A 24,079-nucleotide genomic window follows, 5' to 3' on the forward strand; every position below is an offset into this window, starting at 1 on the left:
TCAACTCTGAGGCTAACCGCCCTCCTCTATCCAAAATAGAGACGCAATTTTAGGCCTTTATTCACGACAAGTATCCGGACCTGGAAACTACTAGTCCAAATTTCGGGATTTATAGAAATATTTCTTTGATCTCTCCTGATTATGGCATGTCTTATTGTAAAAAAACCGAGGGATCACAAATTACTAATGAGCTTGCGCGCAGAATTCCAACCATTTGGTGAAATGCGTCCGACTGTGCTTCTCCCACATTAATTTGAAATAGCGCCCTCAAGTTGTGTGTTACACATTACATGAGCGTCTAGTCTTGTGTGTGTAATATTCAGGAACTAAAGAGTAAAACTGCATGTTTTGTAATTTTATGATCACTTTGACATTATTCTTGCATGTCAGTCGTGTTCGTCGAATTCACCTTTTTTGGGGGAGGGGCCTGGTTTTATGCCCTCGTCCCCCAGGAGGCGTTACTGAACTACCCATACAAACCTGTTTGGAATAACAGGTACATTTTGGAAGTATTGAGTTTGAAAAGGGGGCTACTTGACTATGCCATTTTTGTAACTCCGAATTCCGATAATAAAATCATGGCCAGTGAGGCACGGATTAATGAAATTACAACATTAAGTTTCAGTCAGCCTGATCAAAATTAAGTCTAACGTTGGTTACCGTGTGTGTGGGGGGGGGCAGGATGGCCTAGGCGCCTTTTCAGGCGACAATGGGGTAAAACCCAAAGCTAATACTGATTTGACATCCATTGCAATCTCCATGACGTTGTCTGTTAATGAAATTCCAGCTACTTGGGATTGTTGCTTTCTTCGTTTTCATTTCATAATTTTCCTGTTTGTATTTTTGGGGTAGATCTGTCTGACTAGATCAAACATTCACATTCAAAAAAGGAGCGGCAGATGCAACGCATTTGTGGCAATTTTCGGGGTAACCCAAGAACATATGGGACGTAGTTTTTGTGAGAATTGTTCTTTGAAAATATCAAACTACTCTACAGTTGAAAGCCGACAAAACTTGCTGTTATTACAAATGAAAATGTATTTCCATCATTAAAATAGAAAGGCAAGTGCCGCCCGACTGTGCCACCCCTGGATCTCTTACTATTGAATCTCCGATAATAAACATTATACGCCTGAGAGCTTTTATACTGAGATCACTGAGAAGAAATGCACCCAAGACAGTTGGGATCGGTTTCACTGTCCAAAAAATAGGAAATGAATGAAAATAAATCATCATCAACCCTGTAGCCCACTGTATTCAAACCTAGAAAATTACCTTGTGGGTTCTGCGCCCATGGACATGAAAAAAAAATGTGGTGAGGGAAAAATCCAAAAGTTATGCGGTGTTGACCAAGCATTCAGGCGCACGGACTCCTGAAATTCGCTACGAATCGCAGTTACCGGCTTCCATATAGGACTCTTCTGGGATCTCGGGGTTCCCGGCCCAACGCACTTCCTCCCTGCCCATCCATTTAACCCCCAAAAGGGTTCGAGCGACCATGCAAGGGAGGAAACGAGACAAGCCCCTAAGCCCTGGCCGCCGAGTCGGCCATACGTCTCGAACCTGTACTAAGGCGCTCACCTGGACTTCGCGGACAGTGCCAGCCGCAGAGCTTACCCGTTAGGCTAAGGTACTGCTGGTATTTGACGGGAGTGAATTGTAGTCTCTTATAGCTACTGACTGACTGCAAGCGTCGAGAAAATAAAAAGTCATTTCTGGGATTCGAACCCACCGCTTGACGATCCGATAACCGCGAGCTTATCCACTCGGCCATCTCAGAGATACTGCTTTTTGCTGTTCACATTAATTAAGGAGATAACAAAGTCATTCAACTTACTGCCCAGAATGTTGCTGTGTAAATACTGAGTGGTTGAAACCAGATATCGTATAGCGCCGAAGGCGCCACTTCGCGGCGCTATACGATCTTTGATTGACACGTTATCCGCCCTGAGCCGAAGTGCACCCTCATCGGCGAAAGAAAGACAGGTGGCAATAAGTTTTCCAATCGGGTTCTAACACGCGTTCGGAGTGCACGGTATAATTAAAAATCGTTGCGCGTATTCAGTGTGCTCAGCGTCAACGCGCATAAACTGAAGGACTGTCGATTTCATGTCAAAATAGACCCTCTTTTATTCATGGTCGGAGCAGATAAAATGGAGATCAAGGGGTTACATGCACTGATTGCCATTTGAATGGAGCCATGGAATCCGGAGTTAACGCACAACTTCAGCGATCGTCCAATGGGAGCCTGCAAGTCGTGGCGCGTCCGCCTTTATGACAACGTCACTTACGAATGGGATAGGGAGCGCTTACATCTCGCTCTTTAAAAATACTGCACTCGCGCAAGTGATAACAACGGAGACAGTGCACCACCTCAACTGAAATTTTTCATTTAATTTCACTTTAATTTTTCATGGTTCACCATTGCAATGTTTCATCTGAAACCCAATCAGAAAGTGAAAAGAGGTCGGACAGAATTGCGTAATCATCATGTAGCCGTATAGCCCTTCAGACCGAATACAAAACTTCAATTAAGAGAGATGTGTGCTGAAATTCTGCGGTGCACCGTTCACGATGCGCCTACCTCATCCCATTTTCAATTGCCAACTTACCTCTTGTTGTTCAAGAGGGATCCCAATACGACACTTTTAGCGTCGATCTGCGCACTTCCGCGTTTGAAAACGAGGCTGTATGTGTCAGCTTCAACTCTTAATACGATCAAACGATTAAAAGTAAGGAGTCAAGACACAAAATACATAACAGTATGTTAAATTCAGACTTTTCAGGCTGCAAATTTTTGTTGAAGAGTCTTTCAGGATGACTCGACAAGTAAAATGAAAAGAAAAAATAACGACCATTGACCGCGAACTAACGTACTCGCGATGGTCCTGTATCTTGTGCAGTGGGCGTGGTTTAAAATGAAGTGGCGTCACACTTACGAACCGGATACCCCATGTACTGTGTGGACTCTGCGGGCGCGCACGACGAAGTTCAACACTGAGAGCCTCGGCTTCGGTGCAGATAGCGCAGACGGCGCAAATATGAACCCCTTTATACTTGCGAGCAGCAATCCCATTCGTGCAAATCGACTACAGAATCGACTACCCTTCCACTGAAAATAATCCTGAACCGATGGGTGATCAATAACCCATAACCCGAAATACCATCAACTGAAGAATCCAGCCACATAATGTTATAAATAATAACTGTGTACCAGAGATGAGAAAAGCCATCAAAAACTAAATCAGAAAAGATGTTAGAACACTGATAGATAGATTTTTCCGAGAAGAAGCATTACTGTCTGTCACCGTACTTATTGGAGTTTTGTTGACTAAACAAAATCCGTCTTCCGCTTACTGTGCGATTCCGCCCTCTGTTGGCTACTTTGTGTCAAGCACTGCGCCTTTCTACTACGCAAAAGCCAGTCTGATGGAACGGCATGGAAACAAACGAAAATAGCCTGGTTATCGCGCAAGCTAGAGACGCAGGCTCAATGGCAGGTTTATGACGTACAGTGAGCGCTTCAAATACTGAATTGAACCTGAATATAATACAGGAAACCGAATCATGCATTGTTATAACAGCCGCTTCCACAGGAAAGTGGCACCATGAAGGTTGTTCGTGGAGTGTGATGATGGTCGTTTTGCCTCTCGATTTTTGAAATTCCCCGCCATATGCTTCAATCCACACTGCGTTCGTGGATTACAGCCTCTGCTGGTAATTTAAAGGGACGATGGGGAGTACAGTCCTAGAACTTTGGGCTGATCGCGTGATGTAAAGAGTGTGTTTTATACAACTGTCATGGAGTTGGGTCAAGGACTGAGATTTGTTCTGCGTGTGTTGCAGTATTTCACCTCCCGAAAAAGGTTCTCACGGGCTCGCTGCAGGTTCCTACTGCCGGTGCTCGCCGTTCTTGGGATCTTACATGTCACTTGGATGTGCTTGGCTGTCAACCGGGGCATAGTAGCCGTCGGTGATCCAGATGGTCTTCGTCGATTATTTTGGAGCGGGAACCAACACGATTCAGAATTTCCTGCTGCAGTGCACCCAAACTCGGCCCAGGATGCAAGCAGCAGCATTCGAGGAAAGAAATGCAAGCAGGGAATATGTGGTCCCGAAAACCCATCAAGCCTTAGTGACAGGAAAATAAATATCACAGGCATGACAGCAAAGGGAATCAATGAAAATAAAATGAATCCAAAGGAAGTTATTAATGGGCGTTGGCCTCAAATGGGTCCAAGGACACAGAGATATCCTGCTTGGTGTAGTGGACGTACTGGAGTCAAATCAAATTCTGATAGGCCAGCGGGTAGACACGACACCACTGGACCCAAGTACTTCTTGACTGCTGTTTTACTGGTCCGGATATATGCTTATGATCTTGCTAAGTTAACAACACGCGAAATGATGCAATGGCTTCAGTACTTAAGCTACGCTGGGGTTGAGCATGTTTACGTCTACGATGCTTACTTATTTAGGAATGAATCCCAGAAAGAACAACTCAAGTGTTTCATAGAGAACGGCTATGTAACATACGTGGATTGGAGCCATAGGGCAAGACCTAAGTACACCATAGCGGGCACACAGGTCTCCGCCTACCAGAATTGTATCAACCAATTTGGCAATGAATATGCATGGCAGACAGCTATCGATATCGACGAGTACCCGTTCTGTCCCAATGACCGCGAATCAGGATTTCTGGTCCGTGCCGTTCAGGAGATCGCACAGTCGAAACCAAACGTCGGTGAAATCTCCATGCAGAATTACCTGTACCTCGGTAAACCCCTGAATGACAGCAAGCATCCATTACTGATTGACAGGTTGTGGCGAAGGACCATCAAGCGAGGAAACGCCTTGGTCAAACCAATCTATAAGCCCAAGGCAATCCAGGCAGCCAACGTTCACCACAACGCCTTGAAAAGAGGCTACATTAACCACTCCCCAAGTGACCAATGGATTAGGATGAGCCACTTCTGGGGAGCTCGATTGCAAGATTGGGGCGAGGACACGCCCAAAATCTTGGGCATGACGACAGAGGATAGGGGCATGGAGAGGGCTGTAACGGCTCTAATGCGGTGTCTTAAGGGGTGCGAAATGGGATGTTGCCAATAGAGCGAGGATGTTGGAAATATAAATAGTTTGTGGTCATTGCATTTTACCACCCAGAGATGTGAAACTATACTACGATGCCTTTACCAGTACTGCACAGAAAATCACAGAATAATTCAAGGTTTCAACGCCTCATTCTTTTCATCCGTGTTTACCACTGTGGACAACAAAACCAGAGATGTCAGTGAGATAAATAAATAGCCACAATTACTCAAGTGTAGTCTTGTGTTTGAGTCACAGCCAAAGCAGCACATGTTGCATGATTTGTTTTCAAATTCATATTCAAATTTATTGTTTCAACATACAAATACGGATAATTGTGTTCCATTCGTAAATTAACTCATTGACTTTTCCAAGAGTTGCGTAAAAAAGAATTCTTTTTTTTGTTTTAGGGGGCTTTTTTGCAACCTTTGCCAAATTGTTTCTTTTCGCTCTAAATGTTTGGGTGAGTCTTCTTCTATTTGTGGCCAAAGCCCCAAAGACTTTCCACATGTTTCTGTGTAGCACTTTTGCCATTAATCTTTGTCGCACATCATTCAAAGTTGGCATCGGCATAGTCCATATTGCATAGATGTATGCTAAAGAGTGACGTCATGATGACACCATGTGTTATGTGACGTCATCCCAAAGTTACACATTGCCTATCTGCCGATATAGAGCTTTGATATACCGGAATGTATTATAGGTTAAGATTTAGGTGACGTCATCATAGAATTTTGATTGATACCAATGTAAATTACTTCGAGTGAATTTAAGGGTGCAGGTCTTTATACGTAGGTTTTTGTTCACGTTTTAAATTGACCGAGCACTCTTATCCATCAGATGACTTCATCCTAGGTGCATATTTAGTCTATCAGCCTGAGAGGAAGTCAACACAAACTCACTGTGACGTTATAAGGTGTCCCGATAGACTTCGTATGCGTTTTTGTACATTAGACGTCCAAGTGATGTTAACACCCCACTTTTCGAAAAATCTTTCTTTTTTTGGCGTTTACTCTTTTGAACAATTTTTTTTCTTTAGAACAACCCTGAAGCGGAAACGCCTTATGTTTTGTTCTTGAACAGACATATGCTTCTAGTTAAATCTTACATTAAAAACAAAAAATAAGAACTTACATTAAAACTTGAACTTCTTGATTAAGCTTGTGACTCTCTTAACAATTATGTCCTCAAGTTATTACTATATGTGCGGAGTATGGTCGTGAGATATCGATTTGATATCTTACTTTTAAACCAAACATATTACATGCCCTTGCAAGCGTAGATATTGGGCTGAAGGTTAAAAAGAAAAACTCTTTTCGGTTTTAGATTCTATTTTTCTCAGGTTGTAAGTTGCCAACTCTGGAATGTGTGTTAATGTATCACAGTGGTGGTAATTCACTTTTAAGTAGAGGAAACAAATGATGTTGGTTACAGTTTTTACTAGCTAGCGACGCTTTATAAGAAGCAAATGTCGTAATAACAAAGACCAATACTGCATGGGATATGATGTGATGAAGATGCCCTGGCTTTTTCCGATTAACAGAAAATACAAGAATGCATTTTCGAGACCGACTGTGAAACCAATTTTACCAATGGCGTGTGATCCCTTGGAACAGTAATGCAAAGAAGGAAATACTTCGTCATTTGTCATAGGTCATTTGTCATGACCCATTTGCTAATAAAATAAATGGTATGCGTTAAATTTGGACTTCGGACCCCATTGTTTGCAGCCAAGCAAGTTAAGGCTCCATTTTGTTCTTTATTTCAGGCTGCAACGTAAGATCCTTTGACCCATACTAGTAATGCCTACTCTTATAATTCAGAAAGATGTTCCCCCGATGGTTGTCGTTTTGAACTTTAACCCCTGTGAACTTCGACATTATGAGTTAAAAAAGAAACAAACTCAGCACAAGCAATTTCAACACAGCATCAAAGTGTTCGCTTGTTGATGCCCCAGCAGTGGCTAACATTAACACAGCAGTCACTGAAGCGAATCGTGGTCTTCAATTTAGGCGTCACAGTTGTGTTTTTTCTAAAAGTGGCTGTTAAAAATATAGCTAAAAATAGTCTTTAAAATCCCACCCAGCCCTCAACACCAAAATCCCACAAACTAAATACTCACTGAAAATATAATCCTATCGAAACGTATTGTGACAGTTGTTAATTTTGAACAAAGTTGAGGTGACATTTGATGCAAAATGTGATATTTCTGTAAACTTTGGCCACCCACACAAGTTGTAGGCACACTGAGGTTAATCTATACACGAGACTGAAAGGCGTTCTACGTGTACCGTCTGGCACGCGCTGTGAGTCACGCATCACCTCCAAACTTTTGGCCGAGCACGAACACATTTATGCGGTACTTGTGCGTTTCAACAGGGAGTTTTGTAGTACTTACAACAAAAGTAATGTTTTATTCTTTTTCATCAGTTTGCTGTAGGAGTGGAATGGAAACCTACATAAAACCATACGTTCCACGTCACCGAGGACCCGGCCTGGTCCACACACTAACTGTACAATTTGAATGAGCATTGGGGGTATCTATTATTAGCAAACACAGTCCACCAGCCAAATTTCGTGTAAATGCACATGATTGCGATTCATTTGCTGGTAATTACTCTGTTCAAACGTGAAAATGTACTCATGATTCCACGGGCAAAGGGAATTGAGTTGACAAACACGAGGCGGTTCATTCATGACCAGCCTGGCGCTTTATATTTCCATTTCCTCAGCTTCTTCCTATATGTACCCGAGTCACGTCTGTCACAAGGATTTTTCCCTAGGGGGGCAAAACATTTTCCAGGGGGTTTCCAGGGGTAAACAATTATAAAATTATAAAGCAATAACCGTGGGTGAGAGTAGATTAGTAGATTTGTTTCGTGCGAGTTGATGGTTTTCGTCCCTCTCAATTGTTCACTCCTTTTGCTTCCACTTTTCTTTTCGCTTTTCCGGGGGGGGGGAGATTACGCGTCCCCTTGCCTCCCCCTGCGACGCCCATGAGCCATGAATCCAGCAGATAGGCACAATTATCAGAAAGATACAATGACAGTCGCAGAGCAAGACCACTCAACCAACCATTGTGTTTTTACTTCTGTTATACAAGTACTAAAACAGGATAAATATATATATATATATTTGCTAATGGCAAACACGCCATAAAACTACTTCCCTGAGAACTAATAACAGAACATGTTTTGCAGATACATACTGGGTAAACTCATAAGTTATAAAGGTCACTTTTGTGTGCTAACACCTTCAGGACAATTTTCATTTTCTACAGAAAAAACATAACAGTCATTTCTTCAGAAGGCCGTTTAGAATTGCCTCTCCGTTTAGAATTTCTTCTATATTTATAGGATGCATAGAATATATTTAAGTGATTTGGTACTTTTTGCCAGCTCTATAAATTAGGCGCGGTATCTAATATTAAAATAGTGCTTGACCTAACACCTACAGTACGTCACGCCACAAATTAGCATGAGAACCATCCTGTTTAAAATTGGAACATATTGATATTGAACAAATTGATGTTCTGCTTTTACTTCTGTTCCAAATATACCGAAAAGAGGATAAAACAACTCTAAATTATAAAATAACTTTGACAATACTCTCAATGCAAATATGTCATCCAAACATTCCCCGTTGGACCTAACTGAATGATCCTGTATTGGAGAGACATACTGGGTAACATCACCCGATGGTTTCTTTGGGTTTGGAGGGCTGCTTGTAGTGTTTGATTCACTGGAGCTTACTGCCAGGGTATGGTCACTTGCAATTCTTGGGTCGCTACCTAAGGATATGGGAATTGCACAGTAAATGAATATGTTAGGCAGGTCAATAATCTTCAAACCTATAAATACCTACTTTAAAAGAGTAGACAAATACATTTACCACAGTGTAAGGAGTCCAGTATATGTAGCGTAGGCCAGCCTCATTTGCTGCCTACAATGAAGTACAACACTTTAAACACTTTCTCCAGCAATGCAAAATAACCAACATCTAACTGTCTAAGCTGAATAGCCCAAAAAATCTAAGTGCTTTGACATGCTTTTACATTCTGCTTTTAAAACAATTATATGGCAGTAAAATATTAAAAAGGGAACCAATCATAATTATTCCTCAAAGAAAGTCAACTTTTACAAAGTCAGTGCCCTTGTACAGTCACATCAGTTGACATTCATGCACCCGTCTCCAAATTCAAAATACTCATATTTCGTAAATAACAGAAATCTTTGACAACCAATAGATTCTGAAATCGCTGTTGCAGTAATGATTTTTGTTTGTAAAGAGTCCCATATAAGGACATAACTTTTTTTCACCTTCATTCAACCCTCTCCCTTTTAGTAAAAGGGAGGCCATGGAAATTTTACATGCACAGTGGTTTTTGTCTGAAAGTGAAGGACGTTATTTAAAGACGGGGCGAACAGGATAGCCTATGCGCCTTTTCAGGCGACAATGGGGTAAAACCCAAAGCTAATACTGATTTGACATCCATTGCAATCTCGATGTCGTTTTCTGTTGTTGAAATTCCAGCTGCTGGGGATTGTTCCTTTCTTTCGTTTTCATTTCATTATTTTCCTGCTTGTATTTTTCGGGCAGACCTGTCTGACTAGAGTAAGTGATGGATCAAACATTCACATTTAAGAAAAGGAGCGGCAGATGCAACGCATTTGTGGCAATTTTGGGGGTAACCCAAGAAGATATGGAACTTATTTTTTGTGAGAATTTTTCTACTCTGCAGTTGAAAGCCAACGAAATTTGTTGTTATTACAAATGAAAATGTATTTCCATCATTAAAATAGGAAGGTGAGTGCCACCCCTGGATCTCTTACTATTGAATCTCCGATAATAAACATTATACGCCTGAGAGCTTTTATACTGAGATCACTGAGAAGAAATGCACCCAAGACGGTTGGGATCGGTTTCACTGTCAAAAGTTTCAGGAAATAAATGAAAATCAGCATCAATCCTGTAGCTCACTGTATTCCAACCTAGAAAATTGCCTTTAGGGTTCTGCGCCCATGGACATGAAAAAAATGTGGTGAGGGAAAAATCCAAAAGTTATGCGGTGTTGACCAAGCATTCAGGCGCACGGACTCCTGAAATTCACTACGAATCGCAGTTACCGGCTTCCATATAGGACTCTTCTGGGATCTCGGGGTTCCCGGCCCACCGCACTTCCTCCCTGCCCATCCATTTAACCCCCAAAAGGGTTCGAGCGACCATGCAAGGGAGGAAACGAGACAAGCCCCTAAGCCCTGGCCACCGAGTCGGCCATACGTCTCGAACCTGTACTAAGGCGCTCACCTGGACTTCGCGGACAGTGCCAGCCGCAGAGCTTACCCGTTAGGCTAAGGTACTGCTGGTATTTGACGGGAGTGAATTGTAGTCTCTTATAGCTACTGATTGACAGCAAGCGTCGAGAAAAATAAAAAGTCATTTCTGGGATTCGAACCCACCGTCTAACGATCTGATAACCGCGAGCTTAACCACTCGGCCATCTCAGAGATACTGCTTTTTGCTGTTCACATTAATTAAGGAGATAACAAAGTCATTCAACTTACTGCACAGAATGTTGCTGTGTAAATACTGAGTGGTTGAAACCAGATATCGTATAGCGCCGAAAGCGCCGCTTATTTTGATGCTTTGATACTTTTTGACTGTTTTATACTAATGCATATTTGCATATTCATCAGCAGAACTATGATGTCATCCAAGGTACTGAATCTCAATGTTGCACTGATTTCTGCACAGAAATTTCTAGATTTTTTAACCACTGCTATTGCAGACTTTATTTTCTTTAGCAATTTATTGCTGTGTAAGTATGTGGCAATAGTTCAGCAAAAATTCTTTTCACAGAAATGTTCCCAGATAACAAATTAGGGGTTCACAATTTGAACATGAAATCATGCAACTTGAACCATGTCTTCCTGGGCCGTTTTCCAATACTCGGCTTGGGCTGCTTCTCAGGCTTCAAGTTTTGTTTGGGTTTTTTTATTTTTTTTACTTCCTGACTTTGAGGTTGTAAGCGCAATAGTAAGTATGATAGTGCCACAAAACAATGAACAAAGCCAGAAAACCCGAGACAAAATGATCAGCAAAAAGTCGCACCCCTGCACCTTTTCAATGGCCGCTCACAATTCTTGCTGCCACGGCCATTTGTGAGCATGCATACATAATTATTAATTCATTAGTGAAGAGATCTATGGCTGATCAGTCGCTAAAAATGATTCTGTCTGAATAACAAAGCTATGCCTTTAGGATGTATTAACACGACGCATTTACAACACATTGGCCTGCGTTATTTATGATTGTTGCCATTAGCAACTGTTAGTGCACAATCGTGAAATCAGATTAAGATACGGAAACTCAATATCACCAAGCACATTACAGGAAGACGGTTTGAGGGAACACCACGAAGTAACACAGATCTATAGATGTGTGCGCGCTTCAACGCGTATTTCACACAAATGTGATATTTTCGTTTTCCCGAAGAGGCACAAATGTCTTGCGTCACGTGCTCCGTGATTTGCCGTATTCAGAAATTGACGTTCTCCTTAACTTACACAGTTACTTGTTTTAAGAGCATTTTTTTTTCAGTTTAGTCACCCATTTACGGGTAAAATAAAATCATTTTAGACATTTAAAGCTTTTTTTTCTATGCTATGTTGACAAAACACACAATTGTGCTTCTTCGTGAAAACGAGATTCTTCGATAATACACGGGTGTACAATATGCGCGCGCACACATTTGTGTCACTTCGTGAAACCACAACTGCTCTAATCGCTTTTCACGAACTGGCACTTAAGTGAAGATGTGTGTCAGTTTGTGGTGTTGGTGGTGTATAAGTAGGCGTCATTGAATCTAATAAACGGAAAGAGAACCATTATAGGTTGTTGAAGGAATAATCATTAAGTGTGCATTGCTGTTAATTGGTTTAGGATCGTCTGGAAATGACTTGGGCGCGGTTATTCCGAGGAAGCTCCTAGACAAAAAAAATGGGCCAAGAAACACAAAGGCAACATGTGTCCACCCGAAATACCATCAACTGAAGAATCCAGCCACATAATGTTATAAATAATAACTGTGTACCAGAGATGAGAAAAGCCATCAAAAACTAAATCAGAAAAGATGTTAGAACACTGATAGATAGATTTTTCCGAGAAGAAGCATTACTGTACGTCACCGTACTTATTGGAGTTTTGTTGACTAAACGAAATCCGTCTTCCGCCTACTGTGCGATTCCGCCCTCTGTTGGCTACTTTGTGTCAAGCACTGCGCCTTTCTACTACGCAAAAGCCAGTCTGATGGAACGGCATGGAAACAAACGAAAATAGCCTGGTTATCGCGCAAGCTAGAGACGCAGGCACAATGGCAGGTTTATGACGTACAGTGAGCGCTTCAAATACTGAATTGAACCTGAATATAATACAGGAAACCAAATCATGCATTGTTATAATCGCCGCTCCCACAGGAAAGTGGCACCATGAAGGTTGTTCGTGGAGTGTGATGATAGTCGTTTTGACTCTCGACTGCTCGACAAATTTTGAAATTCCCCGCCGTATGCTTCAATCCACACTGCGTTCGTGGATTACAGCCTCTGCTGGTAATTTAAAGGGACGCTGAGGAGTACAGTCCTAGAACTTTGGGCTGATCGCGTGATGTAAAAAGTGTGTTTTATACAACTGTCATGGAGTTGGGTCAAGGACTGAGATTTGTTCTGCGTGTGTTGCAGTATTTCACCTCCCGAAAAAGGTTCTCACGGGCTCGCTGCAGGTTCCTACTGCCGGTGCTCGCCGTTCTTGGGATCTTACATGTCACTTGGATGTGCTTGGCTGTCAACCGGGGCATAGTAGCTGTCGGTGATCCAGATGGTCTTCGTCGATTATTTTGGAGCGGGAACCAACACGATTCAGAAGTTCCTGCCGCAGTGCACCCAAACTCGGCCCAGGATGCAAGCAGCAGCATTCGAGGGAAGAAATGCAAGCAGGGAATATGTGGCCCCGAAAACCCACCAAGCCTTAGTGACAGGAAAATAAATATCACAGGCATGACAGCAAAGGGAATCAATGAAAATAAAATGAATCCAAAGGAAGTTATTAATGGGCGTTGGCCTCAAATGGATCCAAGGACACACAGATATCCTGCTTGGTGTAGTGGACGTACTGGAGTCAAATCAAATTCTGATAGGCCAGCGGGTAGACACGACACCACTGGACCCAAGTACTTCTTGACTGCTGTTTTACTGGTCCGGATATATGCTTATGATCTTGCTAAGTTAACAACACGCGAAATGATGCAATGGCTTCAGTACTTAAGCTACGCTGGGGTTGAGCATGTTTACGTCTACGATGCTTACTTATTTAGGAATGAATCCCAGAAAGAACAACTCAAGTGTTTCATAGAGAACGGCTATGTAACATACGTGGATTGGAGCCATAGGGCAAGACCGAAGTACACCATAGCGGGCACACAGGTCTCCGCCTACCAGAATTGTATCAACCAATTTGGCAATGAATATGCATGGCAGACGGCTATCGATATCGACGAGTACCCGTTCTGTCCCAATGACCGCGAATCAGGATTTCTGGTCCGTGCCGTGCAGGAGATCGCCCGTTCAAAACCAAGCGTCGGTGAAATCTCCATGCAGAATTACCTGTACCTCGGTAAACCGCTGAATGACAGCGAGCATCCATTGCTAATTGACAGGTTGTGGCGAAGGACCATTAAGCGAGGAAACGCCTTGGTCAAACCAATCTATCAGCTCAAGGCAATCCAGGCAGCCAACGTTCACCACAACGCCTTGAAAAGAGGCTACATTTACCACTCCCCAAGTGACCAATGGATTAGGATGAGCCACTTCTGGGGAGCTCGATTGCAAGATTGGGGCGAGGACACGCCCAAAATCTTGGGCATGACGACAGAGGATAGGGGCATGGAGAGGGCTGTAACGGCTCTAATGCGGTGTCTTAAGGGGTGCGAAATGGGATGTTGCCAATAGAGCGAGGATGCTGGAAATATAAATAGTTTGTGGTCATTGCATTTTACCACCCAGAGATGTGGAACTATATTACGATGCCTTTACCAGTACTGCACAGAAAATCGATTTTTTTTTCCCAAGAATTATTCAAGGTTTCCACGCTTTTCATCCGTATTTACCGTTATTGCCAATAGAACCAGAGATGTCAGCGAAATTAAATAAACAGTAATAATTAGTCAAGTGGAATCTCGTGTTGGAGTCACAGCCAGAGCAGCACATGTCTCATGATTTTTCTTTTTCAAATTCAGATTGGAATTTTAAAAATGTGGATAATTTTGTTCCATTCGGAAATTCACTCATTAAAATCTTAAAACAAGAACTTAAATTGAAACTTTAACTTCTGGCGACTTTTTTAAATTATTCACGTCTTCACATACCGTAATTACCATTATGTACAGATTATGGTCATAAGGTAAACCCGAAATGCTCTTTGCTCTCAAGAGGGTCGAGGGTGAAGGGATAAAAAAATATTTTCCGATTTCAGTTTTTATTGTTCTCAGGTTGTAAAGTGCCAATTCTGGAATGTATGTAAATGTATAACGGTGGTGGAATTACATTTATAAGTAAAGAAACGAACAATTCTGGTTACAGTTTCTACTCGCTAGTGACGGTTTATAACTGGCATATGTCGCAAGAATACTCCGTCGATATAATGTAACGGAGATGCCATGGCCTTGCTCGATTAACAGAGGATGTAAGAAAGCACTGGCATCCTCGAGGGAAATTGTGAAACGATTTTTACAAATGGCAAGTTTCGTATACTTCCTTGCAACGATATAACACTAAGAAAGAAAGACTCGCTGTGCCTGCCTTGGTTAAAATGTTAAATTTCAACTTGCCATGACCAAATCGCTGACGAAATAATAGTATGCATTAAATCTGGACTTCGGACCCCAAGCTTTACAGCCAAGCAAGTGACGAAGCCTCCATTGTTTTATTTGTTTTTGTTTTTATTTCAGGCGCAGTGACAGCCCCTAAGGCTTGAACTCATCATAGGTAGCAAAGCCCACTCCAGAAAGCTGCCCCCTCATGGCTGTCCTTTCGAACTTTAACCCTCCGTGAACTTTGACATCATAAACTAAAAAACAACACAGCACAACCGATTCTGAGACTGCTTGTTCGCTTTTTAATGTGCAAGCATTGGCTACCGCTGTAGTCACTGTGAAGTGAACCGTACACAAGATCGAAAGGCGTTTTACGCACACAGCAGGCACACACTGGCAGCACTTGCGTACCCTGTGACTGAGTCAAGCCTCGCCTCAAAACTTTTGACCGGGCACGAACAAATACATGCGGTACTTGTGTATTTTGACAGAATTAAAGGAGTTTTCGTGTTGGTAACAACAAAAGAATTCGGTTTAGCTCTTCGTGGGGTGGAAGGGAATCTACAGCATACAACCTATTCCGATTACCGTGACCAAGGACGCAGCCTGCAGTAGTTCACATGCACAGTGCTATTAGAGTGAGCGTTTGGAGTTCAAGTCTTTATAGCAAACACAGCCCATACCAGCCAAATGTCATGTAAATAAATATGCTTGCGATTAGTTATTTGCATAATTACTATGTTCAAACGTGAAAATACTGTCATGTTGCCATTATGGCTAAAGCCTAAAGGGAATAGAGTTGACGAACACGGAGTGGTTCTTTTGTGACCTGCATGCCCGGCCCGCTTTGTCGCTTCTTTTCCCCTTCGGCTTCTATGCGCCAAGGTCATGTGCGTCACAAGGATTTTCCGGGGGGGGGGGTCCAGGGGGGTACCCAGGGGCAAACTACTCACTAGTCATGAAATGATGAACCAGTAACTGTAGGTAAGAGCAAATTATTCTTTTGTGCAAATTGATGATTGTCAACCTTTTCAATTTTTTTTTTCATTTCTTTTGCTCTACCTTTTCCTTGATTTGTTTTTCGTTTTTTTCCAGATAGGGATTGAGTAGTGCGCCCCTTGCCTTTCCCCTGCAAACGCCAAAGCGGTCATGACGCGAGTAAATTATTATGCAAAATAACACTGGGATTCAAAGGGAACGTGCGCTAAGATTCCTCAATACCACTTCTGTTGTAAAATAACAACTTGCTACATGTAAATTGTGGAATTGTAAGCAAAATAATCCTTGACCTCCTTGCCAAAAAAAAAACAATATTAGCTTCATGCAGTGTGAAACCGTTTGCATGATTACCATGAACCACTTATGCCAGCACAAATAAGCCGTAATGGACACTATATGTAGACATATCAATTTCAAACTCAATCAGCAATATGATAATTGGGTAATCCGGGAACTGAAGGAAAGTGTGTGCATATGTGCATGTAGTGCAGACACATCGGTCAATTTTAACTGCATAGGCCTACGCAGAGATCATACCGAGATGATTATTATCCTGATTTTGGAAGCGTAAAACAATATTCACGTACACGACAGACTGTGCAGCTGTGATATCACCTTCACATTTCAAGCTCAAATTATTGATACTAAATGCTGACCAGTAAGGGTATCCCCCCCCCATTTTCAGCAGTAGGAAATATGTAGGCTATACGGTCGTTATTGCACGCAGCAATAACACAGCCTACATGCGCCGTGACAATACAATCAAATATAACAGTTACATGTACCATGCCGTGCCAGTGCAATCCTGATCGAAGGTTCAGGTGTACATGTACGTCTATACGCAGTAACGTAGTCCTGGATGTCATCAATATTCCTTTATCGATTACAACCTGCATATTTACTTTATTTGCATACATCAGAATTATGAATGTAAGTAAGGCAGGTGTTGTGTTGTGAATAGTAAACCAATACAGAAAAAAAGGAGCGGTGGCTACAAATAGGAATTTTTTAAAATAAAATTATATAATTCTGCGGAGGTGTATGAACTCTCGGCAGCTGGCGTATTTTTTTATTTACTAGCCTAGGTTTTTTTCTGTGGTGGTACCAATTCGCGCATGAAAAGAGACTAGTGTTGAATACGTACATGTACACTAGCGCATGGGATTTAATGTGGGGGCGGAAACATGACATAATTGTTGAGACTGTCTGAAGGGTTTCAATGCATGTCACTAAAAACTGGAAGACGTCTCGTTATTACATGATAGCTTTTGATGCTGCTAAAGGTTATGTGAGAGCTCAGTCCGCTGGGAATCGTGGTAGGCCTACGCAATCATGCAAAGCGTGAACAAACCAAACGTAGCTTCACGACCGAAATAGTAGGCTTATGAGTAAAATTTTTATTGATTCTTTCGATGGTTTCCCTTCTTCCATACCTCAAATGCATACAGGCAGGATTCGAAGTTTTGATATCATTCTTTGCTGTGCTATACAGTGCACACCTAGCAGTAATAATTTTGATATTGGGAGTCTTTTACCGTAGGTATATGAAGCATTCTTGACCAACATTGCTGCAACTCCATAACCAGTCTGCTTGTTCGACTCTGTAAGCTGAACAAGCCTAGAGGAAATGACGCAGAAGAGGTTGTAATAAGAGAGACGAAAGGGGTGGAAATCTCACTCTGCTTGAAAACAACCCTTATTAACGACCCACCTAAATTGTTCATAATGTTTGTCACATCGCACTTGTATTTATCCCCCTCCCCCGAAAAAAATAATACTGCTAAAAGCTAAAAAAAAAAACCACTGCGTGAGCTTGGCTATCCAAGCTAATCAAGCCAGTGATCACAGTGGTGATTAAAATTCTGCTTTTTTCACGCACACCAAAGAAATAACTTAGCCAACAGAGGAAGAGGAATCGCCCCAGTTCTGTCACAGTCCTTCGGTCTATCACTTTTGAAGTATCCTCCTAGGATGTTTCAGGAGGAAACTAACTAAGTACCAAGTATCAACTTTCGGAACAAAATACAGATATTTATTTGTTGTAGTACAGGCACCATCGTTTTGTGTTTTCGCGCGCTCGCTCAGTCAGCATTAGTCTCTTTTCAAGCGCGAATCAGCACTACCAGAGCGAAAAACCCTAGGCTACGGTGTATATAAAAAATACGCCAGCCGCAGGTGTTCTTCACATATCGCACAGGTGGCCAACACCAGCTTACACCCTCTTCCTTCAGTCTAGTGTATAATATTGATTCTGATAACTAGTACAAGGTGTAATGTAATTGCATTCCTATTTAAGTGTAGCGCTCGTGCGCGTGGACCCATCCAAGCACAACAGTTTTCCTGCTGTAGAGTGCGAGGAAATCTGAAATCAATACTCTGTGTTCAATTTTTTCAAACTTATAGTTTAATTGACCCATTGGTTGTGAATGGAATTTAATCAATAAATCTATTTCCTCTTGCCATCTGCACCCAGAGTATAATTCATTGCGAAGGACAGAGGATATATCAACTCAAGCTGAAACTTCTCATTAATTCAATCGAATAATTAAAGCAATTTAATAAGTAAAAAGAATCATTAATACAACTTGAGTGTACTTTTTAAATTGGTGAAGGCTTCTAAATAGGCGGACCTTTGTGGTCAACAAGGAGAATTGGATCTTCAGCTAAGCCTGTGTTAGTAATATCTAATCGTACTTGCTGATTTATGATGAACTGTCTTGTCTGTTTTGTTGAGAAGTTGGATTACGTTGATACTAATGTTCTCAAGTTCATTTTGTCTGTACAGCCACTGACGAGTAGTCATTCATTTCATTGTATGTTACCAGGGTACTACATTGTACACGACATTCGTGCTGTGGCGTACATGGGTAATTCCAGAAATTTGGGGTCCAGTTTTTTCGTATCCCATCAGATCTGACGTATGATTTTGTAAGTTCAGAAAACATTTTCTAATTTCCAAGAGTGATGAATAAATTAATGCAAATTACCTGCCAAACAAATAGTAATAGTTTGAAATCGATTTCGGTGATAATTCCATGTCGAATAACAAAGTTTAGATGAGACCAATTTTAAATGCGATTTTCTCAGAACCTGAATTTCACTCTTCGGATAAACTTTTGTCTCCTCGTGAAAAAGACGACTATATCTGTCAGGAAAACCACGGGGAATTATATATGTTTTAAAATGATTTACATTTCGACAAAAAATTTCAGCCAAAGAGAGTTGCCACACGATAAGTTATTAAAAAGGTTTTATACATTAAAAAAAAAATAAAATTCGCATAGGATTTGTATCCAGGAAAAATGATTGCAAGGACGCTTTAAAGTTGACTGCATGCATACATTATGTTTTGTCAACGGTGGACCGCCATATAGTTCCTTCTCTTTTGTTGGCGTCATTGGTAGCTTACACGCATCAAACTGTTAGCAATTTACCGTTGGCTTGGTGACGGTACGCTTCATAGTTTGGGCGCATAATTAGTGGCTAATAATGATAAACAGAAAAAATGCGCTGCTTTTCTCACACCGGTGCGCGAACTAATTATTCGTGATACAGCGGAAGAAAGAGAATGGTAAAGGAGCAACGCAATGATTTTGCCTCAGAAAGAAGGTTTTTCTGCAACTTTACCAGCCTCCTGAACCAAAGCAACAAATTAACAAGGAAAAAAATATGGCAGCAAAATATAAAAATTCTTGCATCGTTTGGTATCGAAATAACATCAACATGCCTAAAGTTTCTGCCTGGATGAGATCACCCTATTTCTCAGAAATATATGCAAATTGTCATCGGTATTAAAACTATAATAAATTCTCCAAAATCCTTATTAAAATTGCAAAACAAAAATTTAAATAGGGATCAACTGGACGCAGAAATGCAACATCGAGAATTCTTATGTAAAGGTTACACTGCACGGACTAGTAGAAGACAAGTACGACACATGTTATCGGTGGAAAGAAACGCTTCGTGAGTATTCGCATGAAGTGATATCTTGGGGCAATTTATAGTCTATTAGACGCAGACAGAAGCCGATGGGGACATGGATGAATGGTTCTCCTCTCAGCAAGGACACGTATAGTGACGTCCCACTCCGACCCCCCCGCAGTTAGGGTGGTTCTGGTTTGGTCTTTGTCAGCATGAAATTATGATTATGTGAAACTGCAGTTTTACGAAGATCGATTATTGTAATTACCATTGAATATTATAGAATCTTCAATCATACATATTGATTGGCATGGAAGCGGACGTGCCCTTCCTATGCCTTTGTCATTCCACCAACACTGAAAAGGAAATCATACTAGAAACAACAAAGTGGGGATCAACGTGCAAAGGTCATGCTACACGTTTTCCACTAATTTGTATGCATGTGCGGCCACGTTTCCTTGTTCGGCAGGGCAGATGAATTAATTTTATCCTGGTTGAAAAAAGGTAGCCTGCGATGCATAGATCATCTTAAAACGTGGTATGGGCCCAGACATCGTCGAAAGTTAGTATTTCATAATCTAGGGGCTGTTCATATCATGGAACCGTGACTTTCCGAGAGCATGATATCAGCATTCGTTTGTGCTGAAATTTTACTGTCACTGATACATTCACGTGACGATGTTTCTTCCTGTTTGATGGTAATTTGATGAATTTCCCTGCATGATTTTGTTCTAATACGGGAGGATTTCAGTACTCGTTTGTGCATATGCTCTGGTCCTTCGTTCACCGAGTTCAATAAACCGGCGCCATTTTCCAGAAGTTACTACATGACAAAAACAAATAATGAATATTTCTCTACATTATAGTTAGGCACTACGTATACTAATAACTATTGAAGGGCTTTAGTTTCAGTTATGTTTCAAAGAGTTTTACTTTCATTTGGAGTAGCATATGTAAAATATCTTACTGCTGTCGTATAAGACAGAGTAGCATGAACGACATTATGCCCACATGGCACGGATTCGGTTTAACGTGCGTAAATCTCGTTGGACAGGGAGTTTATGTGCAACAGTAACATTATGATGTTCATACAACCGAACTGATCATCATTATTAATGACATCAAAAATTGACTGAGTACAAGAATATGTTTGATACGACAGTAAAGAGACCCGGCCTGTCGATGAATTCGACGGTTTCTCCGAGTCTGCATGATGTTTGCCTCTTCAGATCTCAGCAAGTTCCCCTCTGCAGCGATAATTCAACCACATTATTATTACAGAACAGTCGTATAGCATGATTTTAACCCGTCTTGTATGCTTCCGTGTCCTTGACTTTTGCATGCCGAAGGTTTATGTATGTTTACGTTACTAACATTGAAATGGTGGTCCAAGCTCCATATGTCTCTGGCGTGCGATGCTTTACAGAGCGGTCGAGCTAGCAAACCGTCAGCATGTAAAAATAAGCACTCTTGACCCTTACTGGGGCAAATGACCCATTTATGAATCAGCCAAATAAATAACGGGACCTAATTTAACCCCGTGGGGCAAAGTTCCCTCAAAAGTGATGTTTGCTTGGGTCGAAATAGGAAAGAACAATTGGAATATAAGTGTACACTATGTTAAATTTAAACGGTTTTTGTTCGCACAGATGAATAGATATTGGAAAATAAAGGGCCTATACCCAAAATAACTTCTTTCAGTATTTCAGGTATTGAAACCTAATTCAGAGGGATCGGCAAAAATGTTATTCAATATAAAGTAAAAAAAAATCATGTAAATTTGCAGGAAATTACCTGGCGCGCAGCTTTGGATGCCAACGATTTCACATAAAATGTATCGGTGCTCCAATTACAAATTTAAAGGGTAGGCTTAATGGGACTTGCCCCTTAAGTAGTACTGGCAGGGTAATCGTTGGGGTACCCATGGCTGTCAGGTACACAACTTTTCGTAAACTGAAGAATTTTAGAGTGTAATTTATGACGCTTTGCTTTCAAATTGAAGAACACAGACCCATGTTGCGAGGGAAGTGCTCTTTTCCTAGCATTCTCACACGACAGCTGAGACCTAAGAAACATTAATGTACAGTGATGGAGCCTGCACGAGAAGGGAAACACCTGTTATCGGCTTCAACCAGGTTTATCGGATCCTTGGAAACTTTGGCAATTGGATGAAATGTCATTAGGGGTATCGAACTATACGATACAAGGCAAAAGATCCAGGAACAGCAGGCCAGAATTGCATATAAGAACGGAGTCGAGATTTGAGAACGCCCCTACATGAGGTGAGAAACACTGAGGCTATTAATCCCAAGCTGGGCCGCAGGTGTGTTGCAACACCAAGGAATCTCCAGGTATATCATCCCTGCTCTGTCGGGAGACATGGTAAGGATGGAATTTCATTCCCTTTCACACTTCGAACTATGTGGTCTCAGGTTCTTAAAGTATAATGTGTAATATCGTTACACCTGACAGTTCCATGTATTATTCATGTCATAGCGTCGTTACAACTATAATGAGTGAATCCACAAATGTCACTTTGCATGAAAAAACAAATTGTAAGAGATGAACGGTTCAATAAAACTCTCAATGGAGTTGTAATTATCGAAATTCTGGCTTGTTTTGTCGTTGTTGTCTTTGCTGTTTTTTGTCGTCAGTGTCGTTGCTGCAAGTCGTTCCTTGACCTGTGACTTTTTTGTACGGATGGACAGTTGGTAAACAAACCTTGTGAGCATAGTAAATATTAGGACAATGTTGTAACAGAAAACAAGTAAATTTGTAAATTTGCCACTTTGTTTTTAAATTTGTGATTTGTTAAATTTCATTTTTGCTATGTGTTATACAACAAATTTTCCCTGACCTCAGTTGGGAAAAAACTTACATCAGGATCGAGTTTGAGTGATCAATCTCTGGCACGACTTTCTGGAGGTCGCAACTTTAACTTGCGATCTCATAAATGTCTTGGCTGAAAACCCTGGTGGCAATCCCAGGTGGGGGGGGGGGTTGAAAGTCTCCACGTAACACCAAATATCGGCATAACTTTTTTTTCCAATGGGCCAATTCCTCAAAGATTTCATGCAATCCTTACCCCTGGCATACTGTGACCACAGCCTGTAGACTCCCACTGGCTATGCCCCAACCACTGCATAGTAAGAACTAGTGAAAGATCAGTATCCCATACACGCCCGTATGACCGGGAAATGACGGGGTAGTAAAAAGAAATCCACCTCGCAGCTTGGAGTTATTTTGGGGGCGTGGCCTCGAATGTACTTCCACAACAGCATAATGAAAATGTAGTTAGAGAGGGGACCTGAGGGGTGTATTAGCTACCATAAAACAGTCGTACAGGTTCAGACATGACCAGGGAACACCGGTAACTGATGTAGAGATGATTTTGAAAGTCCCCCCTTTTTGGCGTTGCGACTCCGAGGGGTTTACAGGTGTCCAGTTTTCTATCATATCTATAAGCACACGTTAATCTTTGAGAATGGAGCTAACTTTTGACCGAGCACGCGGACGACATCTGGTACCTGTACATTTTAACTGAGAATGAGGGAGGTTTCGTATTACTTGAATTCGTCATAATCTTTGTTAGTATAAGTTCGCCTCGCGAGCAGACGAGACAGTACCACCTGTTCCAATCTTCAAGGACGCAGCAACTGAATCCAACATTTTTCGAACTTGCGGTAGTTGTCCCAAGTTGAGGGATTATTCAAGAAAACTGTAAGCGAAATCTGGTATACTGTCTCCGGCCTTGCCCATTATCGGTCTCAGGCCGCGGGTTATAAACGTAGTGTAACAACTCAATCTTACTATCCCATTCGTAAAATACAATTTTGTACAAGCAATGAAGCTGCAGTCAGTTTGCCAATGATTTGGAAAAGAATACCTTAATTTAGGAAGTGCCCCTAGCCACTGTTAAGTACTAAAACAAACTATAGACATTTTTCACCCACATGACCGCCTCTTGCTCTAAATGTAAACAATACTTCCACGTGTGGACAGCCGTGGCCGAAGTGACTGCCCATGATCCCACGGGCACCTTCAACCATGTGCAAGCGCACGTGCGAATGCTGCATGCTTGACCAGTTTATCTTGAATGAGTAGATTACCATCACAACACATGGCGGTCACAGGGAAAAGGTCTATACTCAATTTGGTACTTCACGCGTAGTACTATCGGTTCTTGCGCCACTCCAATTCCCA

At 41.6% G+C, this 24,079-nt stretch overlaps 2 protein-coding genes across 2 annotated transcripts; both read left to right on the plus strand.

Annotated features, from left to right (window-relative positions):
- The first annotated feature begins 3,519 nt into the window (after window positions 1–3,519).
- Window positions 3,520–6,793, plus strand: LOC147797553 (uncharacterized). Its single transcript, XM_087142799.1, has one exon. It carries the CDS (start codon window positions 3,802–3,804, stop codon window positions 5,110–5,112), a length of 1,311 nt encoding a protein of 436 aa, XP_086998925.1. The 5' UTR covers window positions 3,520–3,801; the 3' UTR covers window positions 5,113–6,793.
- A 5,609-nt stretch (window positions 6,794–12,402) lies between these two features.
- LOC110988940 (uncharacterized) lies at window positions 12,403–15,050 on the plus strand. Its single transcript, XM_022252935.2, has one exon. It carries the CDS (start codon window positions 12,783–12,785, stop codon window positions 14,091–14,093), a length of 1,311 nt encoding a protein of 436 aa, XP_022108627.2. The 5' UTR covers window positions 12,403–12,782; the 3' UTR covers window positions 14,094–15,050.
- Window positions 15,051–24,079: the final 9,029 nt, after the last annotated feature.

Source organism: Acanthaster planci, linkage group LG10 (genome assembly GCF_054643075.1).
Source record: "Acanthaster planci isolate LZ-2023a linkage group LG10, COTS_SCS, whole genome shotgun sequence".
NCBI classification, from domain to species: domain Eukaryota; kingdom Metazoa; phylum Echinodermata; class Asteroidea; order Valvatida; family Acanthasteridae; genus Acanthaster; species Acanthaster planci.